The 20,960-nt window shown below is 37.3% G+C and overlaps 1 protein-coding gene across 1 annotated transcript in view; it reads right to left on the reverse strand.

The window, feature by feature from the left end:
* Positions 1 to 20,960, reverse strand: part of ca8 (carbonic anhydrase VIII) — a 170,890-nt gene that overhangs the window by 101,542 nt on the left and 48,388 nt on the right. The window contains exons 2-3 of the mRNA XM_039754564.1: positions 14,318 to 14,509; positions 2,666 to 2,790 (exon numbers count right to left, since the gene is read on the reverse strand). Of these exons, the coding sequence (XP_039610498.1) occupies positions 2,666 to 2,790; positions 14,318 to 14,509 (317 nt within the window). The remainder of the gene's footprint in view (positions 1 to 2,665; positions 2,791 to 14,317; positions 14,510 to 20,960) is intronic.

Consider the following 20,960-nt stretch of genomic DNA (forward strand, 5'->3'; position numbering starts at 1 on the left):
GGACCTTAATGAATAAGGTTTCATGTTCATTTCTTCCAGGAAGCTTCTTCACTTGCCAGACTTTCTACACTGCAAACAGCTGCTCTTTCTCCCACCAGAGATCTCTTACATCCATCTCCCAATTAAAGTTTGCCTAACCGTGGCAGAAAGCAATCATTTATACCTTCTGTGTGGCCCCTAGAGAAGTCCTCAAATAAACTATTTCAGAGTTTACAGTCTCCTGTGCTACTACTGTCCAGCCTTGAGCTATACACAGTGCTCTGTAAATGCCATGTACTGGACTATTACACATTTTGTTAGCGAGAGTGTAATTTCTCAATATGTTTGTAGGTCCACAGAACAAAACACTTTTAACCAGTACCAGGCAGTACATCCATTAACAACCTATTTTTCAAATAACTGTAATTTCCATTGTGGTGAAACATTGTGTCAATGAGTTTTAATAACCCATAGCACTACTGTATTTCCATTATTTTTATACTTGCTTTTGTAGAATTAAGATTTTATGAAGTTGAATCTAATAGCTTTTGTTTTTATAATTGGTTTTGCAAAAGTATATATAAGGTCAATTATTACTTCTTCAGTAGGTAACACATTACTTTTAGCTGACTTATTTCAAGGCAGACACCTGCAGTCTGATTCACTTGTCACCAGTCTTGTGTCCAGCACAGCTCTTTATCAGCTGGCATTTGATAAAACATGAAAGCAGCCTTAATTTAATACATGTTGAAAGACAGCTATGAACGATTTTTTAGCTGCACCAAGAATTTATTATTTTTTTCTCTTTTCTCAAGGTGCACCAGTGTCATGATTTTTAAAACTGAAGAAAAATGCAAAAATGTAAAAAACTAAATCTGAAGAGGGTAGCTTGGTGTCACAGTGTTTATGGCTGCAACCTGATATATCCAGTGATCTCGCTATAAAACCCATGTCCAGTTGCTGACATTTTTAGAGTCTGGTATCCTCCAGAGATCAACATTTGTTATTTCTCTCAAGTCCTATAGTTTTTACCCCTAAAATGCTGTTAAGGTTATTCTAAATTGAATAGTTAATTCCTTGTTGAAAATACGTTATTCATTTGTTATTTTTATTATTTTATTGTCTGCTGATATGCACTTTTATTTTTTATCATTTTCTCTGCTAATAGGTTTGTGCACTTAGTAAGCTCGCATCATGAGTTTGGGGTGAGGTTGATTTAGATGGGTGAGGCCTACAGTTTCTGATTTGAGGCCTACAACCATTTTGTGTTTTGGGGAACAGACAGAGAAGTGTAACACCTATATAATGCAAAATTATTCATTCCTATGCAATCCCCACACTGTTATTTCTTATAAAGGATAGCTTTACAAGTCTCTAATGATCTGTGTTAGATTGTAAAGAACAATGGAACCTAAAGCATCAACAATACTTATATTAAAAATATATATCCCTTTTGTTTTCATCGCAATTTTGTTTAATTTATTTTGAGTTATCTCAACATTTTGATTGTTTTCTGGTCCTTTTTTAGGATTATTCATATGGCGAATTGTAATTTCATTAACAGATATTTCTGAAATTGTCTCACATCATATGGGAGGCCATATTGTTTTTAATATGGAAGTCACCACTTTGTGACTGTAATCTGTGTATTACATCATGCATTGTAAGGATGCTCAAAGTTTGGTACAAAATTAGAGAAATGCTTGTTGTGAGATACCCAAATCATTATTATTGCAAAAAAAATTCCAAAAAAGGTAACGTGACCATCGCTTTCATTTTGTCTGCCAGTACGTTGTGTCTTTGCGTAGATGGAGTGATCATGTGACATACAAGATTTGCTATGATTATTATTTAATCTCTGTCAAATCAGTATATTTTTATAAATTCATTGTTGTCCAGCATTTCCAGAGCATTACATTTACTTATTTGGCTAACGCCTTTATCCAAGGTGACTTTCAATAGTTTATGATACAATTGTATTACGCTTCTTTTGCTTTTCCAGTTGAAGCACAAGCAGCTCTAGTGACTTGTTATGGTCACACAGTGTCAGTTAGCAGGATCTGAACCCACAACCTCAAGTCCAAAGCCTTAACCAATACATAATACTGCCTGCATTACCCCAGTCCTGAAATATGTGTGTCAATCTCTACCTGAAAGTCATATTCTGGCAGCTCCTAGTGAGTTAGAACAGCTCACAAGTCTTTTCTACATCCTGCTGAAGTATGGGGTAGTTTTCTAAATTAGGAAAATGGATAAAATGCTTTTACTCCTTCTCCTAAGAGTAGGACACAATTTATATTACTCTGCGATTTTTTTTTTTTTTTATCAAGTTAGGTCTATTATTGTACTCTGAGACACTTCACAAATATGAGCGCTATGCTGAATTTACCTTCAATTGAGTTTTTACAAAATTCCTTGCAAAGTATTGCTAAAATTATTGCTATTTCAAACAAAGGTCTTGTCACCCTGCACACATTTTCTTTTATAATAAAGAAAAGCAAGGGGTCAGATAACACATTGGATGTGGGCATGATCTGGAGAAAGGGAACAAGTTGAAGTTTAATCTGACACAAATTACTGGATTCAGAAATTATTTGACTAATTTGTGGTATTTTATATGTGATTAGACTACAGTTAAAGAGCATCAGAAACTTTCTACTTGATAATTCCCAGTGCCAATACTTACCTCCATTGGAAAAGCTTTAAAGTTCACAGTATGCTCAGAGCCACGCTGATTCTCCCTGCCCCAGTGAAATCGTACTTCATGTAATTCAAACTCATGGTCTCTGCATAGTGGCCCACCTGTTACAACTGAAATGGAACAGCATTAAAAAGTGGTCAGCATTAATGGTTAATCAATGTCCTTCTGGGACACATTTTAACTTAACAAAACTTTACATCTTATATCAGCGGAGTCTGTTTTTCTACTTCAGCTAAGCCTTCCATTTCTTCTTTCAGTATTGTCTCTCTCGTCATAGTTTACATCATCCAGAATGTCGCATAATACTGTATAACACATTATGAAAGTCACACTCTAGCAAGTTTACCATTTTTGAAAGTGAAATAATAGCACTATTTGAAACATAATGTAAATCTTAATTAGGCACTTTTACTTTTTTCATAACACTCTGCTAACAAGTGACATGATACTTGTTGATAGGCTGACACTTTCTTTATGAAATGAGTGGCAGTGCAATTTAAAGGAAGTAATACAGTACCTCACTTTCAGCCTTAGGCAATTGTGGAAAAAGCAGTGGTCAGGGCAGATTATTTTTCCATTATAAAGCTCTAAAATATTCAAAAGTAACAGCAGTACTTGTATAGTGAAAAAATATGATGTCTGCCTAGCAACTAATTAAGACAGCAGGTACACGGCACATGCAGAGAACATTTTGATTTGAATAGTTTCTCCATAAAACGAGCATTCAAAACTGGGAATTCAGAGCAGACACAGTTACAGTCATTTTAAAGTGCCGTGATTGATTATCGGTGACTGCACATTGCAGTTGTAAGAAGCTAATTAGTAGTGATGAGCGAACCCCACTGAATTTGCTTCGTCGAACACACAGAAATGCTCAGTGAAATGCTCTGAAGTCATTAGAGAAGGAGAAACTTGAGTGGATTAAAATGTTGTTATGGTCTTTTAAGTGACCCTGAGGACTAGTGAAGCATTTGCCATTTATGCTAAAATGATTATTGTGGCAAAAATGTGATCTGAGCTGTGATCAGCAGTACTAACCACTATGCTAGTGTATCTCCCTGAAATTAAATTATACTCCGAATCCTTTATCTCGCTCTGCATCTCCCGAGATCCTATCACTATGACTAACATCCCCAGAGCCTGTGATGCAAGGGATCAGCATTATATACTCAGGGGGGCTGTCCCTGTCACTAATCAATCTGTGCTGGATAGTGAGGAACATAACATACTTAATCCAGCAGTGAAGACACAACATACAATGAACCTATGAAGCTTTTTCTTAATGCTTTCAGTATGATTAGCTAATGTATCCCTCAAATGAAAATTCTGCAATTTTTGTTTTGTTGTTTTTTTTTTTTTTTTTAAAGCATACATGGTGCAAATCCAGCTAAAGTACCAATCTCATAGTGACATCATACATTTGTTTATACACTGTGATTTATTCATGCATACGTGAAGCAGATCGGGCAGTGCTGTACAGCTTTGAGATGGAGTACGCTCAAAGTACGCATATGTGAGTGTGCTGGGTATGCGTGACACAAATCGGGCAGGTAGCGCAGATTGGGGAGGAACATCCCCATCCATCATTGGCCACTACACCTCTGTGAAGTCATGCTGACCTCACAAAGTATCATGGGCAGCAGGGAATAAAAGATCGCTTAAGTCGGCAGTGTGGCAAGTTTTCAGGGAAAAATTTGGCGAACCCAGCAAATTACTACTCATTAGTAAGAACTGCAAAGTCATGTCATTTAAAATCTTTTCAGTCATTGAGGGCTAACTACCAGTGATCAGGTGTTGGGTTGTGTAAAACTGTTGTCAGAAATAGTAGTTGTCTACAAATTTAAGTTAAATGCAAGGATTTCTTACCATTACTACTGATATTCCACATCCCTGAACTGGATTTAGCAGGTTTGAAAATACATGGACCGAGGGATGAACGCATACTACACAATGCACATCTTAAACACTGCCGTGTTGTGAAGAGTCAGCTAGTCATCCTCTAGACACACAGTATGCTTAAAGAATTGCATGTTAAATCTCAAGGGTGCTAGAATTAATCTTTGTCTCCAACACATGGTGTGGCTCTGAGCGTCTTATTTAACCTGCTGGTGCTACAATTATAAGACAAGGATCCAAACAATTGTACTACTGATATATAACGCTACACTGCTTTGGCATGATATCTGCTATAAAAAAGTATTACTGTTTATAAGATAAAAGTGGTTTGTTTGTGTCAAGGTTCGAAGAGAAGTACTCTTGAACAGATAGCATAACAAGTGGTATAGGTCAGTTGAGGACTTTCTTCAAGAGCTTTTTAGAAAAGTAATCAGGGCCGCCAGCAAAGCTCAGCATAGACATTGTTAGTTTGTTCATCAAAGTTGAAGAGGCTATGCTAAGGTTAAAGTCAACAACAAAACTAAACTGAAACCAAAGTCAGTTCCTAACTAGGTTATTTGTTCAGGCACTGGTCTTAGCGTTTAGTCATTTAATTTTCTTTTATAACGTGACCATGTACTCAAAACAACAATCTATGAAAAACAGCCACACAAATGACATAATTAATAAAAACTTTAGTAAATTTAAACAAATGTTATTAACAAATCAGTAGCAATTTCCTGATAGCTCTGCTCTACAAATTTTTTCTTTCACACCCATTAAAAATGTTAGGCATTCTTTAAAGACTTACTGGGTGCTATATCCAAATCTGGCGACAGAATAGCTCTGTCACACCCAGTTTTTGAGTGGTGAATGTTTGAAATAAAAAAGCTCAATATTAGAAACAAATTAATATATTTTTAAAACTTAGGAGTCCAAATTATATCCTGATCGCCAACCCTACAACCGAAAAAAAGATGGTAGGCTTTTTTGACAAGTGGTGTAAATAACTTTCACTTGGCCACCTGGATGAATTTCCCACAAATGTACAACTTCCCTGTCAGACAGCTGAGGCGCTGCTAAACCTGTGGAGTGGCAGGCATGGTTTAGTTCGCTAGTGGGATTCACCTCCACTTCCTTTTATATACTCTCAAAAAATTGTAAAACCAGTAGCTTTTATTGTCTCAATGAAGGAAGGCTGTGTATCCTTTTAATGTTTGCTTATCCATTGCCTGATTAAGACAAAAACACATTTCGGCAATATTAGTTTCATTAAAATGGCTGCCTGTGTGTTTTGGAATTGATTTTAAAATTCAGAAACCTTGCACTTCCCTATATTACCGAATGGCTGTTCCTGCACATTGCTTACTGAAATCATGAATCTTCAACCTCTGGGTTACTCAATGTTCTTTTTGCGAAGTGTAAAAACATGGGTGAGACGGCCTTTTGCTTATACACACCAAAAATCTGGAACATGCTATCAATAGAACTATGTCTTGGTAATACAGTCGAACATTATAAAAAAGTATTAAAATATGCTATTTAAATCCGGCCTACCCTAATATATAATATGTATTCTGTTAATGATTAGAATGAATGCTGATTAATGATATATTTTAAGTTTTACCCTTGTTCTAAGCAGTGTTTTCATAAAATACAACTGTTGCTAATCCTTTTTATTCATATTTAAATTCACCATGGACTGTTCTCTTCTTTTAACTTTGGTTTTCTATTTCCAGTGTCGTGCTTTGGCGCTCTGCGCCACGTTCTGTGTGCCCAGTACTACAGCATTGTTTCTTAAGATGGGGTCATGACCCAAATTGGGTTGCAGATATTTTTTTAATGGGTTGGCACATGAACCTGTGGTAAAATTAACCATGTTGGTTCAAGCATGAATTCTGTGGCGAGTGATATACCACCCCCTATATTTAGTATTCTTCTTATATGCAATCCAAAACATATCTTATAAACAACATTGTTGATGCATCACAAAGAGGTTTCATTTCTAGGATATGAAAATATTGTAAATATTCCCCATGGCACCACCATACCTCTTCAACTTATGAAACAATCAAACTGAGATGACTGGCATGTATAAGAGGAGGGGATGACTCAGACAAGCTTGTGAAGTGAAGAGAAGTTTGAAATGAAAATAACCAGTATGGCACAAGGATGTGAGGGATTTCAGGATGTTGTGGGGAACGAGTCAATAGGAGGTGGATATGTATAGGGCTGTAGTGGTGTAATGACCATGGGGAGCTAGTCGGTGCCTCATCACATGATTTCCATTATGATATACATTGAATCCAAATCTGTAACAGAGGTACAAAGAGGATTTTGTATTCGGTTTAAAGTGCCTTGGTAAGAATTCATTTCTTCCTGTAATTGTGACACTACTTTAAAGTGGTTTGATAAATTTCAACCTGCTGGTAGTGTGGAGGACCTGTTTGTTGGACCACTGAGAACTATAACAGCACCAGAGAGAGGGTGGTGGAGTGGAGTCCTCAACATCCAGCTTGACGACAGACGGTAGAATTAAACATTTCAAACTGGATTGTTTCAAACTTCATTATAAAGAATTGATTTACTAAAGCTTACACTTAGCATTTACACTGGCAGCGATGTACCTCAGGAATCTAGTAGTAAAAATGCTGTGCATGTCTGAGCACTAGCGGCTACTGTCACCTTTGAAGTAATCTTTTTCCACAGCTACGTATTCAGTCAGATGACATTGCTGGACACATACAATTCCAGCAAATCCGTTTCTTGAATTTCCTTGAGTTCCTTTGTCACATTATGCTGAATGTCAGAAATGTGTGAAAATGTTCATCCTTTCATGACAATTTTTATTTTTTGGGAAGAGATGGAAATCACAAGGGGCTAAAAGAGGTGAATAGGATGGACAATCCAATTTGGCAATTTTTTTCTTAGCCAGAAAGTCTCAAAACACCGAACACATCATGGCATGGGGCATTGTCACGATGGATGATCCACTTCTGGCATCGACATTCACATCTTCTTATGTCACTCAGACTTTTTCATAGTATTCTCGCCATATGCCACTTTCAACAGGTCTAATATTTCTGTAGCACTTTGTAACCCAGTCGACACTACACAGCTGTACTGGGAATTAAATAGACACACCTTATATGCTTGCTTTCCAATTTTCTCTTTTAGTCATGTGACTAATATTCCTGCTTAGAAATGCAAACATGTATGACATATCTATTGTTATTTCTACACATATACAGTAGCTCTGCTGTCATTAGCATAAGAATTCTCTTCTTGGGTCCCAGTATGGTATTCACTTTCTTATTTGACTCCTCAGAATAAAAAGTTCAAGAAGCCCTGATCTTGAGGTTTATTCTCTCCTGTATCAATGCTAGCTGAAGTTTTTATTTTCCTCTTCCATCTGGCTATTTGACTATTGTATACTGTTTATAATTCTAGGCAATGTTTAAAATGTTTCGTTATTTTAGTTTTGTATGAAAAGCCCAGTGAGCAACATAATGTTGACAAGGAATACAAACTACAGAACGGAATTGATCTTTTTATTCTGAATTATATTATAAATTTGCACTCTTGGCAATATTTTTGCCGGCTCAGGGCTCCGAACATTCCAGTCACTAAAAGTCTCACTGTGTTTTGGTGTCTTCTTTACTCTTTCATCCTTTGCTTTCCTTTATTCAGTTTCTGTCTCCTAAAACAAAGCCTGTCTCTATATTACATACAACGTTGTGGAAAGCTACCTGCCTGTTAATTTGTTTTGGGAATGTGGACGTCCCTCTCTTACTATTCCTGACTGGAATATAATTTTTAAGAACATTACCTTAGCATCTAAGAACCCCAATTACCAACATACTCAATTCAGATTTGAACATCATTTGTATCTAATGCTTCACAGATGCTTTGCTTTGGGTTAATCTCTCTCTTATAGAATTCCTTTATTGCTTCAATTATTTCTTCTTAACTTTTCTGCTGTCTGTCTTTCTTCTTTCCATCAAAGGTTATTCTCTCAAGGCACAATTACTGCAAAATTAGCCTTAGCCTCTTGCTGTAAATCTCCTAGTTTATTATGCTTTGGTTTATGGAAAACCCCTTTTTTTAATCTTATTTTGCTTGAATTATCTGCAGCCCGGATTAATGGTTCATCTAGCACCTGTATTTTAATCTGGCAGTCAGTCCTAACTTATATAGAGGGAAACTGCATGCCAAAATGAACTTAGGTTATTTAATTATTTATTTAGTTATCCTTTTTTCCCCTTGTTGTGCCTCCCAATCCAAGTCTATCTTTGTTCATATAAGGCGGGTGGGGTCTTGGGTGAGGGGTCTTTTGCTATGGTGTGGGTGTTTTATTGCTATATAATGTACCTTTCTGTGAGCTGTTGCAATTGTTTACAATTTTTACTTTGTTAATAAAAATTTGATCAAAAAAAAAAAATGTTACTAAATTTGTTCAGAGAGTGGTTATCACAAATTCATTTTGAGTTGCGTTTGTTAAGGTAACCAAATCATAACGTATAACCCTTGTACTGTACTATGTGCAGCCTGTTGTACATGATGTAACACACAAGGGTGTGCCCAATCATTACACCTTAGTTTACATTATGATGCAAAAAATCTCATGGGAATAAGTCATATTACATAATAAATATGTAGTACATTGCCGTATTATTATATTGTAACGGAGATAAGGAGTGAACCTGACTGGTTTAGTTATGTTACCACACTGGAATGAAGAAAAGTGCCCATGTTTGGATATGTCAACCTTCAGTAAGTGTATAGATGACGTGACTGCAGGATTCATCTTAAGGCCAGCAAGAACAGACACATCCAATCAAGTGACCACTCGGTATAATAACACTGGACAGGACGTGTTGGAAGTGGGACATTTTACCATTTATAGTTTTGATGGAACGTCCGGTGGGCAATGAGTTGTCATGAAGGAAAGGCTGAAGCAGAATAGGGAAAAGGTCCAGAAGTAAAAGGGAAACTTGCTTTTTAGCTTGCAGGAAATTACCATGTTTGAGGAGATAACTGAACTGTAGAATGATCCTCCTCCTTTCCTCAAAATTGAGGAACAGTGGCTGCAGAGATGCAGTTTGGAGCTGAAGAAGCGAACATGAACATGAACTTGAAGAAAACAGTTTTAATGTATTCTTACACAGTGAGGTGGAGCCTCTTCAGGGTACAAACAATAACAAGGCAGGATGCTCCTTGAGAATGGAGTGTGTGGCAGAAGGCACAAGCGAATTCACATGATGGACCAGCTTTGTGGAAGTTTAGAAGTGCCAGCCTTCTTTGGTTATTAAAGGAATGAGGTGTATAGATATAGCTGAGTTTTAATTAACCGGATTTGCCATTTCTGTGCACATTTATTCTAAAGGATAATTTTTGTTTGCATATACATGACATGCCTAAGGCATTGGCAAAGTAGCTAATTAAATTGATTTTTTAACTATAATGTAACCTACTTGACGATACAAATGCACTTTAATGGCAAAAATAAAAATGAATATAAATGCTTCTATTTATTGTAAATTATTGGAGGTGTGCAGTAATAACTTTAAATTTGAACATTCAGAACAGTCTAGATGAGATCAGACCATTCAGCCCAACAAATCTAGTCCTATCCACTTAATTCTTTCAAGATAATATTAAGCCTTGTTTTGAAAGTCCCTAAAGTCCTACTGTCTACCACATTGTTTGGTAGCTATGGACGCACATTATTTTACTTGTCCTGTTTCTAAATGCTTCCTTGGCCTGCAGCCCAGCATCTTACAAAATAAGCACAGTTTTGGTGCATGGAATGGCTTCTCCGGCTGTTTACATAGCATGCTAATATGATGACTAGAAGGGGACCTTACAGATGAGTCTGTGAACAACAAGTACTTTATTGTATCATTCAAAGCACTGGGAAATTTTAAACTCTGCCTTATTTGTATTAATTGCTTAAGGGATTTATTCAATATTTCCAACCTGTTTGATGATAAATGAATGTTGGAGAATGGCTGTACTTCTGGAGATTCATAATGTGGCACACCTTTGTCCCACCATAAGACATTACACACATCAGTTTGTATTGAATATTTCTGTAAGTGTGACGATACAATAGAGCTGGCACATTACAGTAAGCAGTAGCTGTTCCGTTCGCACCCCACAAGTGGCTCACACGTGGACACCCTCTACAATTCTTTACATCCAGTCCTTATTTGAGCCCCTTTATATTGACTAATAGTAGCATAGTGACAGCTCTAGTTAGCTCAGTTGCTTCCTCAAACGTCTTTAACGGCTGCTGCAGACATGATGGGCACTTCTTGTGTGGCGTTTGTCCATGTCTGTGATTCCCTCACTTTCTTTCCCAATTTCGACTGGCATCTATCCAGGATTTTTTGTCTGGATGGATGGATAGATCCTGACTTTGCTGTGAGATTCCATTACTCCTCTCTTTTATAAAAAAAAATATAGATCCAAAATCTCTTTTACTCTAGCCTTACACACTCACTGAGCAGATTATTAAGAACACCTCTATGCCTGCTTCTCCAAGAAGTTATCCAAACAGTCACTCATGTGGCACGATGAACCTCAGTTTTTGCTGAGACACACAGGTGCGGTCAGACTTTGGCAACAACACCATGAAGCCATTCACCCAATCAGCTTGTGTCAACAGTCCAGGCTGGTGGTGGCAGTCGAATGGTGTGGCAAATGTTTTCTTGGCACATATTTTCGCCAGTCAATAGGTGCTTAAATACCATGGCCTATTAGATTACTATTGCTGTCTTGTCTATCATTTCATGACCACGGATTACCCATCTTCTAATGGCTACTTCCAGAACATCACAAAACGAAAGTCATCTCAAACTGGTTTCATGAACATTGCAATGAGTTCAGTGTTCTTCAGTGGTCACCCAAGTCACCAGATCTGAATCCAATAGAACACTTTTGGGATGTGGTAGAGTGGGAGATTCACAGCATGAATGCCCAGCTGAAGAATCTGCAGAAACTGCATTTTGAAATCATGTCAACATGGACCAGAATCTCAAAGGAATGTTTCGAACATCTTGTGAAATACATGCCACAAATAATTGAGCCTGTTTTGAGAGAAAAATGAGGCCCTACCCAGTATTAGTATAGTGCTCCTAATAATTTGCTCAGTGAGTGTTGCTCTTTAATCACTGGTGCAAACATCAACTGAGGCACTATAATGTCTAATAAAAGGAGCTTCAGTTTTCAGCTTGGTTACATGCACATATACTGTGACACCTCCTTACCTTTTTAGTAAATTCACACATGTTTTTGGTGTTACTCAGTAAGTCAAAGGGTGCAACCTTGACTCATACTCTTCCTGTCTCCTATAAGGTTCTCTTACTAACTTGTTTTACTATCAAGATCCAAATATATATTTTGTGACATTAATTAGCAACTCAGAATTTCAGCTGGTATTGATGTGCTTAGTATTACATAACTGGATGGCCACGAGGTGTTGGGCAGAATGAGAATTTGAGTCATTATTCCTTGAGCAAGTATGGCATAATGGTTGGTACTGTTGCCTAGTGACCGCACATTTGCGCGATAGACATATGAACGGCAACAAAATAGCAGCGATTAAAACGCGGCGTCAAAATCGCGCAGACAAAATCGTGAAAGTTTTGTTAAATATGAATTACTAGTTTAAAGCATATATAATAATGTTTATTTTAGAAGTCAATATTGTGAGACACGGCAAACAGATAGTCCTTAAGATCACGCCCTGCATATGTAGGAAGAATTGCAGCAAGACGTCTTGATAGTTGAGCGTATTTAGACTTGCTGGCTGCCTGACTGCTGGTAATTCCGCTTTATATACGATGCGTTATGCCAACCCTCGACTGAGTTATTTGTTCGTGGCATGCCATCAGCAGTTATAACAGTTTTAACGTAGCACATAATGTGTACATAATGCGCACGTACGCGTCCCACTCTTTTGGCCTCTCTCACGATTTTGTCGGCACGCATTTGTCGAAAACCAGTTAGTGAGTTTGTCGGCGCTCATTTGTCTGTTGAGGTTTTGTCGGCGCTCATATGTCTATCGCGCTTTTGTCGGTGAACCCTGTTGCCTTACAGGACTAGAGATATAGGTTCAATTCCAGCTCTTCCACTGTTTGTTTGGAGCTTTCAAGGCCAAGTTTGTTTTCCCTTAGTAGTCCAGTTTCTTCCCACATCCTAAAGATATGCATGATGAGTTAACTGATGGCTCTGTAATAGCCTGGCATGAGTGAGAGTGGGTATGTGAATGAGTGTGCCCTGTTTTTAACTGGTCTCCAATCTACAGCAGGCTCCCGCTTTGAATGCAAGTTCAGAAACTGGAAGGATGGCTCTGGGCAACATAGTCAGGCTATGGCCATGTTACAATTTGGGTTACTTTGTTAAATGTTTTCTCTTTGTGTAATTTGTTCTGCTGCTTTCTTGTTGGTTTTTGGAATGTATAAATTGTGAGTTATTTGTATTTATAATGTAATTATGTACCAGTGGAAATTCTTTTAGCATTTAATTTAAGGGTGTCATGTCACCATTTCTCAGCTTCTGCATTTTTTGACTGCGACCCTGTGTTAGGATATAGCAGGTTGAATAATGGATGGATGGATGGATTGCTGGTTGTCAACTTTTGACAATTCTCATTTCGGTACTGATCACAGTTTTTCAGTTTGGATTTAGTTAGTTTTATAATTCAAACCTCATAGTGTGTACTCACACTGATATTGAAGGTACTTTGGTTTTTAATTCATTTGCAGTTTTGCGTCTTGTTCTGGAGAGAGCATGTCTCTTGATTTTTGACTTGTGTAGGTCCACCTTCCAACTTCATTGTCAGTTTCATGATGGTATGCCTTTTGTAACTGACTTCTCGCTGATAACCTTGTCTCTATGTCCGTGTTTTTGCCCTTTGGTTTTGATAATGTTTTCTCTATTTTCCCAAATAAACGTGTATCTCCAAGTCCAGCTAGCTTGCCTTTGCTGATGACGACTTTCCCTTTTGCCAGAAACACAACTAAGATGTGCCACCTGGTACTAAAAAAGTTACCTATGCTGAGATCCACCATACCAACCTGAATAAAGGAATGGCACAACACACTGCATCTCAAAGCTGCAGTTGATCTGCTTCGTTTCTGTGTTATGTTTATTTATACATCTGAATTTTCTCAAGGTTTTCTCAAAGATTTACTTATTAATTTAGTTAAGAACACTGAATTAGCCACTGTGGGTTTGGGAGTCAGTGTGTGCTGTGATAGACTGTCCAGGAATGGGGCCTGCTTGCACCCAGTTCTGAAAGATAGTGAGTGCGTGTGTGTGTGCACTCGTACGCGTTGTAATGAGACAGACTCACAAGATAGATAATGCGGACACAGAAAATGGATATCAGAACGGTGTTGACATAAAGTTATCAGTTTTAAATGTTCTGATACAACTGGAGGATTTTACTCTTTTGCTGTGAAGACAAGGTTGTATAACAGGCTGCTTCAACACCTAAAATGCTTAGGTAAGTGTTTTTCGCACTTCTAAAAATAGCTCTCATCATTTTCTCACAGTGTTGTCTTGTAGCACCGTAATGAACTTGAATGCCCCGGCAGTCTCTGCATGAGAATCTGCTTTTATCTGCATGTTCAGGGTTGTGTGGAGCTAAATATAGATGTTTTCATTTCTACTGTTTATCTTTTAAGTCTTTTCACTGTTTACAGTGTGTGTATTGGAGTGTGTGAGGTGTCATGTCAAGCCTACAGTACCTACCTGATTTGGACTTCAACAGTATCCTCACAGTATGGCCATCATTAATTACTTCACAGTCACGGCACACTACATAATTTGGGGACAGGCGTAGTTCTAGTAAGGAAGGGTCATACTTGGCTTCTCTTGAGTTGAGGTTTATGGGAGACTGGTATTCACCATTTGCTTCTGGAAATAGTAGACCCCATTCCACACCTGAAAAATAAGATAAAAATCATGTTAATAATTTAGATTTTTTTTTTTCTCCAAGTTAAATATTGACAGATTTTGCAACTGTGTAGTAACAAATGGCTACCATGTGGAGTGGATCACACTACATCCTGACAGCTCCATACTGGTCACTGTGTGTGTGGCATTTGTACGTTCTCTCCATGTATTTGTGTTTTTTTTTCCAAAGACACGTGTGTTAGAGAGTCAGAGGCAGTCACTACACACTACCATGAAATCAGTCGTGCAGTTTGACATTCCCAGTGACTCAATCTGAATGTTCTGCATCTCATCCCAATGATTTTGTCTTAAGCCAAAGCGTTGTGGTCTGTGTGTGTGAGAGCCAATGACAAAATGAGAGCTTAGATGGACAATGCATGCAACGAAAGAAGAAATGCACGTGTTATGGAGCATATTAACAGAAAAGAGACTTGCCTGTCATGTGTCGTGTTTGTCGCATTACAACAAACTGGAAAAAGAGAAAAAAAGTTGGGCCAAGACTAAAAAAAGATTTGTATCGTCACTAGTGCTCTCAGGCAGCACGTCAATTGGCTGTCTTTCGATAAATTGGGAATTTCAAATTATGCTGAGAAGTCTTGAGGCAACTGTGCAGTCTGTCATTCCTATGAGCCACAGCCATGTAATCTGACATCCTCAAGGCAACAAGATCCAGCGACTATGGTCATTAAGTCTGACATTCTCCCTAGAAATAACATAAAATGCAGCCGGCCACAGGTTAACTGGCAACTCCAGATTAGGTCAGTGTGGGTTTGTGGGAGTGCCCTAAACTGTCTGGTGCTCCGTTTTTGAATGGTTCCTGCCTTCTGTCTAATGAAGTTGATATAGGTGGCAGCTTTCCATGACACCTGAACCAGATTAAGTAGGTTCAATAATGGGTAGATAATTATAAATGATGTTGTTTGGAATATTTAATTTGTTTGCTAAGAATTAAAATAATTGAGCAGATTACATTGTGAAAATTCAAATTATTTAGCAAAATAAAATCTCACTCAATGTTTCCATCATGTATGGATGCAGGATTCCATAGAGCTCTACCATAAGCTGATAGAACGGACAAAATATTTTTATAATGCATAAAAAATGTTTCTCTTTAGAACACAATTTTATGTGGGCAATTAATGTATACCATGATTGTCAAGAAATAACTTCAATTTGAAAAATACTGAATGTATCCTTTAAGAGTGCATCCTGCTGGACCAACCTCCAATTGCAGAATTGGGTAGAGCTTGGTGTCCAGTGCAGCTGGGGGGCAGCCTTCAGCAGCCCATTATACTGTACTGTGTGATAGAGACTCAGACGGTCAATCAATGGAGTGGATTTAACAGTACAAATTAAATCATATATTTATTATTAAAACTATTTCAACGATTTCTTAATTTTTTAAATTCTTCTTATTCCAATACAGAATCACAAGAGGCTTGCCTTGGCAGTGTTTGGTCCAATCAACCCTGGACAGGGTACTGAGCCATCAGAAGACACATTCACACTCACTCATTCTGGGACAATTTAGAGTTACCAATTCAAAACTAATTGACTATTTATAAACTATAAGTCAGATTCTCCTAATGGAAGATACCTTTGAAGAGCTGAGAATCCTGCTTAGAACCAGAGGCTGTCCAAGGTCAAGTAAAAGGCACAAAGAATACTTTAACAGTTGTTCACTTTCAAATTCAGTCATGTCTTGAAGCACTCTATCAAGGAGACAGATTGTACATATTTCATTTTTGTTGCATGCCTAATTGACATTGTAAAATGCATAATTCACATTTTTTTACCAAGGCATCACAATGGAATTGTATACCGCACTCTGATAAGACCATTAGTGTTCACGGGAGGATTGGCATCCAACTACAGTAGCTTTCTATTCAAGCCTTGTTTTAATACTACACATCATTAACCTCCATGACGGTAATACCTCTAGCTATATAATTAAGGTGACATATCGTTGGTGACAGAGCTGATGGCTAAGAGGCTGGAGGCTTTGGAAATCAGTACATGGTGCTGTCACATTTTTAATAAATTACTAAAGTCCTACGTTTATTTATGGATGCTTCAACTTTAAGAATGATTCTGACAACAGGTCTTAAATGAATTTTGTAACACAGGCAGATTTTAAAGCAAGTATTTAATATATTTATTAATAAAAATATAATAAGCAGTATTAGGATCAAAGCAAGCCTTTAATGCTTAATATAATACATCCATTAATATAAATCTACCAATTGTGGAAAAACAATAGATGTGCCTTTTGATGTACTAGTGCCACAATGAGCTCATAGCTGGTGACTCTGGGATATAGAACACTATACTGTAATCAGCCAAAAGAAAAATGAATGGATAACCATGCAAAAGACTTTAATTTTTTTATCTTTCCAAATCATGTTTCAAAAATAAATGCTTCAATTTTCTCATATTCTTGAAAGAACGTAAGAATATAAGAAGTCTGACAAATGAGAAGACAAGCTTGTTTTTTAGCTAATACCTAAGTTCTTCCAATATCTCATCCAGTTATAAAGGTTTCTGCTTCAACTGTATGTCTCAGTAGTTTTTTTTTTTTCCAGATTCCCACGGCTCTTTGCATAAAGAAGTGTTTCCTGATTTCAGTCCTAAATGCATTCCCCCTTAGTTTCCAATGCTGTGTAAAAGTATGTGATGTAATCTGCTGGATCTGCCTCATCAATGCCTTTGAGAATTTTGATGACCTGGATTACGTTTCCCACAGAATCTCCTCTGCCCGAGACTAAGCAGGATTATTTCTCTGCGTCTTTCAGAGTAGGACATGTCCTGAAGTTCTGAGATGCACTTGATTACTCTCCTCTGCATGACACAGTACTCCAGATCCAGTCTCACTATTGCATAATATACTGTAATGTCCCTTAGGTTATATTCAATGGTTTTGACAACATAACTAGGGCTACAACTACTAGTCATCACAATCAGTAATAATTGATTATTAAAAACTTTGGCAACAATCACTTTCATCGATTAGTTGTTTAAATCATTAGGCTTCGTACTTTGTGGTTTGCAACTGCATCACTACTTCAGTCAGAAAAATGGCAGACTGTAAGAAAGTGACAGAAAAGATGGCACTTCCAGAGTTTGAGAGTACTTTGCTCTAAATGCAGAAAAAACAGTTCTGAGTTTCACAATGTGTAGGTCTGACCTCGTAAGGAACAAAAGCACAACGGTGATGCACGAATATTTGAAAAGGAAATACATCATTACAGGCTTTGTAGAGGTTTAAGACTCGCCATCATCCCAGTAAGTTGAATGTTATGTGGTACAAACACATGAAAACAATGTTTGCTTGACTAGGCATAATAAAATGACTTTCAGCTTGAACACCTCTACAATGCAACCAAAACATTTCCATGATAGGCGACTAAAATATATCCTAATAAATGTTCAGATCTTAACTTGCCATATTTGACTTTTTTTTTTTAACGCGTTCACTCTAAATTATAGTGCTGCATTAGGGCCAGTTTATACGTCACGCCCAGAAAGCTTACATGCACGTTTTATGACTGACATACATTCCCAGCATTCTTTTGACATGTCCTCTGAGTAGATTGTCAGAAATTAACACAACACATGCGCAAGTTCCATTACCAGCAACAATCTGAGTGGGGTGTGTGTTCAAGTTTTGGTGCGCGACGTCAGCATCATTGTTTACTGTCAACATGTGACGGCAAGCTTGCAGCTCCAACATGATCAATGTTTGTGCTTCAATATTTGATGAATGGTTCGATACGATGAAGCAAATCATCAGATTTACATGCTGACATGCAAATATACTCATGGTGCTTTCCTTCATTCATTTCTCGCATAGGCAATACCAACATCCCATATTCCCTATCGTAACGATGATGACAGAATACATTTAAAGGTCTCACATACCATCTTCTGTGTTGCTGTTGCCATTTTTTTTTTGTACCTTTGTAATAACATCAGAATGCAAAGAATTTTTATTTTTACCATCTTTATCCGCTTCAACTCATAACACAGCAAACCAGGTGTTGTTTTCTCACCATTATGATTCCTCCATATTTACTTAAAGTACACGTACAAGTATAGTCAGTACACTGCTTGTGTAGCAGCAGCATCCTCAAACTCATATTCTGCGTAGCGTAGAATTAAGTATATCCCTGGGCTTACACGCTTGTATAAACATGTAAAGATAGTGTGTGTATCTAAAACATGGATGCAAAGAAACACCAAAATGAGTCTTGTGTGCAAAGAAAATTAAAGACTCCAGTACCATACAGATGGAAAAAAGCAGAAAGCACAGCAATGAATCCTGCAGCACATCAACCGCGACTGAAAGACATAATGCTCATTCACAGTCAAAAGGTAGGAGTAGGGTGAGAAAGTGAACGTTTCAGACTAGCTGGCTATTGGGCTTCAACAATTGGCTTTTATACAATTTGGACGAAGGTGCAATGAGTTATAAGTACTGCTGCAGCAAACCTAGTTTATCCGGTAAAAGAGATTTTGTGGGAGGATCACACAGTTTCAGACGCTAAAATCTAACAGCACTTTCCCAACTGGAAATGAAATGCAGTATGCCATGATAATTTGTTGGCTGCAAACAGATGTGCCAAAGAATCTGCACTGGCAAAAGGTTTCCAGACACAAAGAAATAAGATTGATGATGCAAAAAGAACTTTCAACTAAAATGAAATCCGCAAAGGAAGAACTGAGTCTTACACAAATGAAAGCACTTGTTTTGCTGAAAGTCTGGACGCTTCCCCAGTATATGACAATAATGTTCATTGTGTGTAGCTAACTTCAAATATTGCTGAAGCCCTAAAAGTTGAAGAAACTAATAAAGTCATGATGGTACAACAGACTGTCCTGTGGTGGAATATTCTGGTGGTCAGATATTTTCATAATGCTTTGCTAATAATCTGTTCCTTTCACAGAAAATGAAAACAAAATTATAACTTAAACTACATGTTTAATTTTAACAGTTTTAATGTGAATATAAATGCATAAGCCACTTTGTGAATTTAATTTAATTTATTGAAAACTTTTATGTTTTTAAGGAAATTGTGTGTGTGCGCATTCATTGCACAAGTACCAGAGATGCTACTAAGTGTTTTATTTATCACTATTCATTTTCAATTTATTGTATAAATCTCAATATATATATATATATATATATATATATATATAAAATCCAACATCTGTCTGTCTGTCTGTCTGCTTTTCACAAGAGAACTATTTAACAGATTTAGACTGTTTTTTTCTATAATTTGCTTGAACATTCTGGTTGATTTTGCAACTTCTCTCATTGCGCTAAGTATCATAGTTTGCTTGTGGTACCGATTTATTTGCAAAAATCCGTGAGACATGCAGTGGGCCAAGGGGAGGAGAGTGGGGTCCTTCTCACTCACGCACCAGCTTCACGGCTTGTACCTTACCTCCATTTAGCTAGCGAATGAGAGAACTACACTTAACAGATTTAGATCAGGTTTTTTTTCTATAATTTGCTTGAATATTCCAGTTGATTTTGTGACTTCACGCTAAGAATCATAGTTCGCTTACAGGAGTGATGTATTGGTGCTAATCCGAGACAGAGACTGCGGGCTGAGGGGAAGAGGAAGCGTGACATCAGGAGTAGGGAGCCAGGCGGGGTCCTCCTCACCGTCCTCCTTCACTACTACATGGGCAGAGCCACGGGGGAGTGTTTTATAAAAATCAGCAGTTTACTTAAAATATATGCAAGTAATTAATTTTCTAAAAATACTTTTCTGAAAATTTTATACAAACCAATTTTTTGGTGAAAAGTTCACTTTCATGCACTTTAAGAGCTTAATTTCAAATAAAAAGAATAAATCCTTTAATTTTTTTACAATCCACAGAATTGATTAATTGACAAAAACCTTGTCCGATTGATTGATTATCAAAATAATCATTAGTTGCAGCCCTAAATATAACCTAACATTTTGTTTTCCTTTTAAATTGCTTCTGTGCATTACTTAGATGATAACAATGTTGTGTCAACATAAACACCCAAATGCTTTTCAGAGGTTGCTTCCTGTAGGACCATTTCTCCCATCTTGAAATTGACATTCCGTTTGCCCATGTGAAGCATTTGGTGCTTTTCTTCATTAGACTACATTTTCCAAGTGTTTGTCCAGTTCTAAACCTTGTCCAGGTCTTTTTGAATTGTTTTTGCTGCCTCCTCTGTCTGTCTGCCATTCCTCGAGTTTTATTATTAATTTCACTAACTACATTGAAATCTTTGTCATTAATATAAATCAGAGAAAGTAACAGCCTAAGGACAGACCATTGAAGAACGTCACTGATGGCCTCACTCCACGTGGAGCATTCACCTCTTATCTTTATTTTTTGTCTCCTGTCATTTAACCAAAGTTTGCCAATTCTATCCATCTAAATTCTCCAAAATAACATC

This window comes from Polypterus senegalus, chromosome 5 (assembly GCF_016835505.1).
Source record: "Polypterus senegalus isolate Bchr_013 chromosome 5, ASM1683550v1, whole genome shotgun sequence".
Lineage (NCBI taxonomy): Eukaryota > Metazoa > Chordata > Cladistia > Polypteriformes > Polypteridae > Polypterus > Polypterus senegalus.